Genomic DNA, 9,658 nt, shown 5'->3' on the forward strand with positions numbered 1-9,658 from the left:
TCTCTGTGTTTATTCAAATGCTCTCCTAAAATAAAACGTGTTGCTGTGGGGCTGGCAGTGAGACAATAAAGGACAGATGAAGTCAGGTATTTATTCTGGTGGGAAGAGCATGTCTCTGCTGTTCAGCTGTAGCTGTCTTGTATTTTAATATTTTTTCTTTTACCTTCTTTCAGGGATCTGTGTCTCATACTACAAAAACATTTGTAATTTACTGCACTTTCAAGCCTTGTATTTCCCTGTGAATTTGAAGGATATTGGTAAATAGATGATGTGGTGCATCAGAGAGTTGTCATTGTGTTCTGCCATGACAGGGAAGCATCCCAGTGGGAGCAAAGCACCAGGTACTCTCCAAGGTTTCTGTTGTCTAAATGTGCTCTGGAATCCAAGGAAATGCCCCCAAAGACACATTTTCCAAACGTGGTTCTCCACCTGATGTTCTCCCCTTCTCCATCTTCAGCTTTCATTCAAAGTGTGACACATTTCTTAACCTGCTCTCACTGAAATAAAACTCAACACAAGGTGTTTTTTTCAATTCATACCTTCAAATTAAAGCTGAAGTTATGCTGAAGGATTTTAAAACTCATTTAATGACTTGGTGATTAAATGGACCCATCGTTTTCTTCAAGGAAAAAATACAGAAATTAAGAGTGTTGGGAATTAAAAATATTTGGATTCATTAGTTTTTAAAAGTTTAGGGAGAGCCTATTGGAATACATGAATTATTATTACCTACATTATATCCAAGAAATGGGGGGGGGGGCTTTTCCATAGATTTCAGTTTTCATCTGAAGTTTTTTGATTAAAAATGTCTTTCAATTCTCAGACTATGTCTTTTAAAAAGGGTAAGGGTTCTAAGGTAGTAAGAGACCTTACAATAAGAGGAAGTGTTTGGACAGTTGTTTAAAGAGTGAATTATTGATCCATGATCTTGAGCTCTTTTTCTAGCCAAAATATTTAATTTCTTGGAATTTTAATTGAATGCCGATTGTGTTTTCAATTTGTTGTTGTATTTTGATTCTCCCAGACACCTGTTTTTCAGTTTGCTCTTTTTTTTTGGCAGGAATATCTGTTTGCTTCCAGTGAAATTAAAAGTATTGTACTATATCATCTTCGGAAGTTTGAAATTACATATTTTTGGGGTAATTCCATGGTAATTTTCAATATCATGATGCTTGGGCTTAATTTCTTTGAATTCCCTTGAAATACTACAGGGTTTTACAGGTTTTTTGGCCTAACTGCCTTGGCCTGATTCCCTGGAGTTTTCCAGTGATCCCTTCTGTCATTGTTGGTTCCAGTGCCTGGTCGTGTTTTCTCCCCTCGTTGTAGGGAAAAAACAGTCACAGATTCATAATCTCAGTGGGGATCTGCCCAAGCAGAATTGGTGTGTCTTTAAGAGGTGCTCCCATTAATGTGTTTTTAAAACAGATGTACAGATTTATATTTTGAAATGGAGACATTCTTGAGAGAAAGCAGGCTGTAACTCACTCCGTCTGTGAAACACGCATGGAGGTGTTCAAAACTGCTGATGCTTTCGGGGAAAAAAGACAGGAACTTACTGCAGTTCCTCAGCGTGCCTCTGTGTCTGGGTTTCAGGAGCTTGGGAATAAATAGCCCTATGTACATTTCTAGAGGACATCTCTGGTGTTCAGCATAAGATATCAGCGTCATTTTCAAACAGCTGGACAGAAACTTGGGGCAAAACCCCTGGACTGACATGAGATTTGCAGCTGCCTGCATCAGCAGTCCAGGAAATGCCTGGCTCAGGTAACAGGTGCTGCTGAGAACAGGAATTTTGAACATATATATATATATCTATATCTATATCTATATATATATATATATATATATATATATCTATGTTGGGTTATTTTGCAAGAAAGGTGAACTTGTGTACAGGAGTAAAAGACCTGTTGTCTGTCCAAGGGGATTAACAGCTGGGTTTTTTATTGGAATATTTAGTGATGACAAATGGAATTTTATCCCTTTGACTCTGAAACTGGCCCCCCCTGAGCTTTCTTGAGGTGTTTCATTATGACACCTGATTTTGAGGTTAGTGCAGTGCCAGTAATACTTTACAGTGAAAGTGTAAGAATCTTTATTTATTTATAAATACCTTGCTTTAGCTGCGAAAGTAAATAGTTCTGCTGTGTATCACATGCAGAGAGATAAAGATCTTACATGGGATTGATGAGGAAAAAAAAGAAAGTAGTGCCTACTCAGTTTACTGTTTTTCCTGTATAGCTGCTCCAAAATACAGCAATATTCTTTTGGAAGTGCTGAGTAATTCTAAAAGACAAAGATCAAAACAAAGCAATTACTCCTTAAAAGCAAAACCAAATTAAATGTGTGGGGAAAGATATTTTGAAGCCTGTATTTTGAACATTGCACCTTAAACACAACCTTGAAAACTGCTCGTTTACGACATTTTTGTGTAGTGACTTGCTGTTCTTAAATATCTTAAACCAAAATAATGGGAGTTCTTACAAAATCACTGCTTTTTGTGAAGCCGCCAGTCTTTGATTTGAAGTTACTTTCATTGTACGGTTTCACAGCATTTTGCAGAGAAAATGAAGAGCAGAAGTAAAAAAAAAACCTGAAAAAACCCTGGAATTGTTTTTCATCTTTCCAAAGTAAGCAGGTGCGTTTCAAAGCCGCTCTGCTGCGGGTGTGTGGCTGTCGCTGGTGGCAGCAGGGTGACAGCTCAGCCCAGTGTGGCTGTGTCACCGCAGTGCCTCGGGGCTGGGAGCCCTCTGCAGCTGTGGAACAGCCCTGAGCACCAGCCCGTGGAGCCTCCTGGGCCACCAGGGACCCCTGCAAGGGCTTGTTGCCAACCCAGGAGTTAACATCTGGAACTGGGGTCGGGCTGACCGTGCTTTGCTGAAAAGAACATCGGGGTGGCTGGGAAATGTCATGGATTGAGGCTTTAAAGATAACACAAGTGCATCTCTGCTGCACAAGTGGAACCACAGGAAGCTTCCGGCAGGTGGAAAGAGCCTCTCTCACACCGTCCTTTGGACAAATTTAGCTGTATTGGATTAAATCGAAGTAACTGTTCCCATTTTCTTGTACGGAGGCAGCCTGAGAAACACTTCTGAGTGAGTACCTTTTGCAATGACTCATCATTTCCTGAGTAGTGAATAAAAGCATGTGCTTATTTCCATGTTCCCTCTGAGGGGGAAAAAATAACTTTTATTTATTCAGCGTAACAGCAGCAAGAGAACAAAGCTTTTTCCTTTGAAGGTCACTTGTAACAGTAACACAAACAATAATATAAACACTTCACGCTACTTTGCATCACAATTAATCACAAAATACTGGTAACACTACTGAAAATCTTCCCTTTTCAAGACACTGGCCACTTCCCTCTGTTGTCTGAGCATTTTGTAGAAAAATTATGGTTTCGTTTAAGGGAGCCATAGTCCCATATGCATAATTAATTTTAAAATCAGAAGAGCATAAATTGGGCCTTATACCCTCAGCAAAGATACTAGTTCAAACACCTGGTGATAGTCAATTTCTTCTAAAAAATAATTTGTATTTTTTTAAAGTTCTATTTTCCCCTTCAAATATTTAACTTCACTATGAGATGAACAGACGAGAACTTGCCATTTCCTTTTATATTATCATGAAAACATTTGGAAAGTGTATTCTGTGCAGGGACTAATTTGTATTCGGTTAATACTGACATATGTTGTTCCACATAATTTCTGTATCATAAAAGTATGTCCACGTAATCCTTTTTTGTACCTGGTGTACACAGGGGCTGATCCAGGAAAATCTGAAGGAAAAGGCAGAACCTGAATGGAAACAAATACTCCCAAATAGTTATTTACAGAGAGTATATGTTTATAATCCCCTTTAAGTGGTTTAATGTTTAGAATCCCCATTAAATTGTTTTATGGTGATGATCCCCATTAAATATTTGTATGGTTGTGATCCCCTTCAAATTGTTTGATGTCTGTATCTTCTTTGAATTGGTTTATGTTTAAGATCCCCGTAGCACTGTTTTATGCTTAAGATCCCCGTTAAATTGTCTCCTACTAAGTGCAAAGCTGAATAGCATTACAGGCTTTTGTTAGGCAACGTCAGATTTGGTGAACTTTGACTGAAGCTGCAACAAGACAGGTAGTACCCACTGAGTATTTTCAGGAAAAAAAATAACTAACTTCAGTATACTGAAATTCACATTACACAGGCACAATTTCAACACAACTAATTCCTGTAAATTACAACAAAACAGAACACATTCACTTTTTCTCAAAATTTAGAAGATGAGATTTAAATGCTAAATGCAATACCAGAAATCCAGCATCTATGGGATGCACACAAAGGCAAGGGAGATCACAAGACACTAAAGGAAAGGAAAGAAAGATTTTTTAGATTGAGATACTTAAAAATACGCAGTAGCTTGGAGGCTGCAGAGGACTTCTCTCCACTTGTGGGAAATTCTGTCCTCTGTTTCAAATTAGGCAAAATGTGGGTTTCCATCTCCCAGGTGAGCTTCATAAGAAGACTCACAGAATCACAGAATGGTTTGGGTTGGAAACCATCTGAAATAAAAGCTTATCTCGTTCCAAGCCCTCTGCCATGGGCAGGGACACCTTCCAGTAGACCAGGTGGCTCCAAGCCCTGTCCAGCCTGGTCTGGAACACTTGCAGGGATGAGGCAGTCACAGCTTCTCTGGGAAAACCGTGACAGTGCCTCACCTTCCCTTAAGCTGTTGTGTTGTCTGTTTTAGTTCTGTCTGAGCAGGAGGACAGAGCTCTTCCCTGCTCCTAAATGTGTGTCTGTCTGTGTCTGTGTGTCTGTCTGTGTGTGTGTGTCTGTGTGTCTCTGTGTGTGTCTGTGTGTGTGTGTCGGGGTGTCTGTGTGTCTGTGTGTCTGTGTGTCTGTGTATCTGTCTGTCTGTCTGTCTGTGTCTGTGTGTGTCTGTGTGTGTCTGTGTGTGTGTGTCTGTGTCTGTGTATCTGTGTCTGTGTGTCTATCTGTCTGTGTCTGTGTGTGTGTGTCTGTCTGTGTGTGTGTGTGTCTGTGTGTGTGTGTGTGTCTGTGTGTGTGTCTGTGTGTCTGTGTGTCTGTGTATCTGTGTCTGTGTGTCTGTCTGTGTCTGTGTGTGTATGTCTGTCTGTGCCTGTGTCTGTGTCTGTGTGTCTGTGTCTGTGTGTGTGTGTCTGTCTGTGCCTGTGTGTGTGTCTGTCTGTCTGTCTGTGCCTGTGTCTGTCTGTGTGTCTGTCTGTGTGCAGTGCCCCTGCTCACGAAGACAATCTGGGTGTGTCCCAGCGTCCGCACCCTGGTGGAAAGGGCTGCGACTGGGGGCGAATTGCTGCAGCCTGACCTGGGGGTGTCCTTCTGAGGACCCCAGGACTGCAGAAAGTGACAGAGCCCGTTTCAGGTCTCGGCTGTGGCTCCCTGCTCTTCTGAAAGGAGCCGATCGCGGAGGCTGGAGCTGGAGCAGCCCGAGCTGTGCCGCGCCCGGCGGCAGAGTGAGCGGGGCTGGCTTGCGGCGCTCGCCGCTCGCCCTGCTGGGGCTGCTGCGGAGAGCTCCCAGAGCCAGCCGGGCGGCTGGAGCTCGCTGCCAGCCCTGAGCAGCACAGCTCCCAACACGAGTTACCAACTCGGAGCTGTCTGCTCGCTGGCAGTGAGGCTGCTGAGGGCAGTAGACGCTGCCGGTGTGCGCCTGCTGCCACCCACCCCACTGCACGCTGATGTCTCCGGGGTTTCTGCGTATGTACAACCTGGACAGAGGCAGTCTGATGTCCAGCATCGCAGTCAAATGCCTCAGGTTCCCGAATTCCACGTGCTCCACCTCTCTGGGTGCTGAAAGGGTGTGCGTGTTTGGGGAAATCTAGGAGGGGTAGTATTTACAACCTACAATGAGAACTACAAGGCTTAAGGACCATCGTGGGTTCAGTCTGACACAGGCAAGTTGGAAACTTTACAAAACCAGCAAAATAAACGCTCCTTACTTTGCAGAAGACAGCCCCACTAGGTAAGTATTCTCACTTAGTTTCTGAGCTATTCCAGTCATCCTGAGGCAGACACTACTTTACATCACAGACCTGCTCTATTTTGTGATACATACCATTACAGTCAAAGACTGCAGTGAATATTTACATATCATAAAGATCCCCTTTGCTCTCCTGTTAAAGATTCAGTAACTGCTGAATCTGCTCAGACAGTAATCTGCTCATATGGCTTCCTCCGCAGCAGATTGGTATCTTTGGTCCCTTTGGGGAACGCAGATCCTGGTGGTACTAAGTGAGTTTGTCCATAAGAAATCATTCCAGAAACTGTGTTTATGACAGTGAGCTCTGGGACAGGGGGGCGGGAGTTCACATTCAGTGGTGGCAGAAAACCTGAAGCCGGCCTTGTCTGATCCAGCGCTAAGGCTCCTGCACCCTCTTCCTCTAGAGGAGCCTGATTTCTGCCTCTTGGAGAAACAGGAGACATCCTCTCCAGACCTCTTCTCGGGCTTGGTAACAAAGTCTGGTAGGTAGAAAGAATCTCTTGATTTCCTTTTGGTGACTTACTGCCTTTTGTATCAAGAGGGATTAAACTGTTAGTTAACTGAGAACTGGAGATGTTGTAATTCGATTCTCCGCTTCCTTTCTTGATAATACTGCCAAGGTTTGAAAGTAAGCTGATTTGTCCCAAACTGGCATCCATGCCCATGGGAATCTCACTGGGGTTATGCTTCTCTTCAACAAAAGGAGTCTGATAGTTTATTGCATCGCGTAATGCTTTCCTTGACATGGTTTGATCAGAGGTTTTCAGTACCTGAGCGGTGTCCTTCCTGTCTCTACTTCCATGACTGGTGGTGACACTCCTGCATAAGTCAAGGCCAGTCACTTTACAGGAGAGCTCTTCTGTGGGACTGATACCCTGAAGTTCTTGAGAAGAAGTGATTTTCCTCTGCTGAAACACTGCTGGACAGCACTTTAGCCAGGGATCACACTGCAGCACCTGTGTCAGCTTGAACCGTGCTGGTGTTGAGCTGGATTTGGTCATCAGTGGCACTCTTTCAGATGAGTTGTCCCCCTGCTGTCCACCATACAGCTCTTTGTAGCTGAATGGGTCTTCTGGACCCTCGTTCGCTTCTATTTCCGATGGGGAGGTGCAGTCAGCTGGGGAAGCGCATTCCTCGAGGTCTGGAGGAGGCACGTTCAGGTACTGCTTTGTTTTCTGCCTCCCTGATGCGGACTTGTCTGTGGTGATGATGATCACTTCCTTCCCTCGCGCCTTGCAGGCCTTGAGCAGCAGCTCCAGGGTGTCCCTGTCTGCAGCGTTGATGGCGTACACCAGAGCAGAGCAGTTGGAGTGGTCTGGCAGGCTGGGGTCAGCCCCGCTCAGCAGCAGCAGGGACACCACTTCAGGGCCTGCTTTCTCCAGGCAGGCGTGCATCAAGGCCGTCTTGCCGGACTTGTCCTGGATGTTGGGGTCAGCCTTGTTGTCCAGCAGGTACTTCACCATCTTGGCCTTGCTGGCGCTCTGCAGGTCGCTGTGTTTGGTCATGCAGGCGATCATGAGCGGGGTCTCGCCCCGGCTGTTGCTCTCGTTGACGTAGGCCCCGCCGTCGATCAGCAGCCGGGTCAGGCGCAGGCGCCGCTGGTACACGGCTTTGATCAGGGAGTAGCCCTCGGGTGGCACGTCCACCGCCTCCATCATCCTGCTCTGCCCACCTGCACCTTCCTAGCGCTCACAGACACACCTGGCTGCCCCAGAAACCACACAGGTCCCCCAGAGAAAGGGAAAAACAAAACAAAACAAACAAAAAAACTGTAAAAAAAACTGTAAAAAACTGCTGCAAACACCCTCATATTTTGGGAAAAACTATGAAGGGAAGAAGAATAGTTTTCCCACCCTTTAGACTCACAACGAATGTATTACACACTTAAAAACCCCCAAAACTTCAATACAATTATAACAGTTATATAAAATTAACGCATGACTGTCACCTTCTTGCTTTTTGACTGACCTTTACACAGTCCTCTGCCTGAGCAGACAGTATCAGCTCTAGAACAAAAGAAACATTTGACAGCATCAGAGAGAATCAGGAGGTTTCACACAAAAAATTAAGAGCTTAATGTGGCATAAATAACAAAAGTCCTTATATGACTGCATACCTGCAGACATGCAACTAAAACTTCTGTCTTGTATGTGCTTGCTTACCTGTGTGTAGGGAAAACCTTGGGAGAAAAAAAAAAAATCAGTCTTTATTAATCGGCAGAGTAACATCATTTCATTGCAAGATTAGATATGGATTAAGGGATTACATTCATTTATTTACAATATATTTATAGAGAAATAAAAATGTTTAACTGGTTTAACTGTATAGGAAATTAATTAATAATTTTTATTAATCACTGAAAACTCTAGTAATGTTCTGGTGAGTAACTGAAAAGTAGTAATTTCGTTCTGTTTTACTGTGAATACCAAATCTTAATATACTTTGTTCCAAAAGTCCAACAAGCAAAAAAAAAAAAAAAAAAAAAAAGTCAGATTTCCTCTCTGGAAATCTGGGGAGGAAATCTGACTTTGACTGGTAGCTTGTTTTTTTCACCCCTCTATCTTGATAAAACATTTTTAAAAGGTAATTGCATTAAAATTACCTTAAGGATTCACTCCATTATACTGAAAATACAGGACTCAGTACTGTCTATCTGAGCTTTCACTGAAGTGCAAATCATTATTATTATTTTTATGCATACTTTTGACAAGTAATGTATTCAAGATTATTGTAAAGTCTTTTGTAAAAGTATCTGATCAATTTGTGCATTTAGGTTTCCAGAAGGAAACTGTAGAGAAATATCTGGTAGACAACACACATGCTGGAATTTTGATTGTGTTTTCCCCTGGTTTTGACTTACCTGGAAGCTGTTGGTGATTTTATATTTCTTTCCTATTTATCTAAAGCTCTTCTGATACTTAACTGCTCACTTTACTTAAGGGATGGCACATAGCTCTTATTACATCAGCCTTTTCATCTTTCAACCTTTTATGGCCAAAAGAACATTTAATATGAAATAGGCATGCAAAGAAAATGCTACCTGCAGTTGTGCAGCAGGTCAGGCTAAAGGTGAGGCTACTTTTCTGACATCTCATCTAACCCCTCCTGTTGCTTAAATTTGCTGTTTCCTCCGACTTCAGCAGGACTGTTGATCCGAGGGGGGTGAGAGGCTGACCTAAGACAATAGTTGAAGTTTAAAAGTTAGGAGTAAATGGTGTTGGCAGGTATGCCTGGAGAAAGCCTGAGATGTTTCTGTGCAGAGAAAAGTGAAGAAACGATACATGAAATGGGGAAGAGAAGCCCACAAATACTTCAGAAACAGATATTGTACAATGAAAAGAAAGTGTTACAGATTCACAACTGAACAACATAATGTAGAACACACTCCCGAGTGCTGGATGATAGCCACAACTTCATCTGTTAATCATACCTGGACTGGGTACAACCTACTCCAAAAAACCCACAACTGCCCTCTCTGAAGTGAAATAGCACAGGTCAAGCAGATTCCCTAAAATAGTAATTTGTTGGAAAAATCATCACAGGTCGGTGCTGAACAGCTTGAGATGATACAACATTCTAAATGTAATTAACTGCTATGTCAGAAGTACTCCATGAGTTCCTAAGTTATCAGGATTGGCACAGTTGCCTCTC

The 9,658-nt window shown here is 43.0% G+C and overlaps 1 protein-coding gene across 1 annotated transcript; it reads right to left on the reverse strand.

Moving 5' to 3' along the window:
- Window positions 1–5,611: 5,611 nt before the first annotated feature.
- ANKRD34B (ankyrin repeat domain 34B) lies at window positions 5,612–7,697 on the reverse strand. Its single transcript, XM_058826568.1, has one exon. It carries the CDS (start codon window positions 7,663–7,665, stop codon window positions 6,172–6,174), a length of 1,494 nt encoding a protein of 497 aa, XP_058682551.1. The 5' UTR covers window positions 7,666–7,697; the 3' UTR covers window positions 5,612–6,171.
- Between the last annotated feature and the right edge of the window lie 1,961 nt (window positions 7,698–9,658).

Source organism: Poecile atricapillus, chromosome Z (assembly GCF_030490865.1).
Source record: "Poecile atricapillus isolate bPoeAtr1 chromosome Z, bPoeAtr1.hap1, whole genome shotgun sequence".
NCBI lineage: Eukaryota > Metazoa > Chordata > Aves > Passeriformes > Paridae > Poecile > Poecile atricapillus.

Excerpts from the sequence above, each read along its gene's own strand:
- ANKRD34B (XM_058826568.1), bottom strand. The coding sequence starts at position 7,665 with ATGATGGAGGCGGTGGACGTGCCACCCGAGGGCTACTCCCTGATCAAA.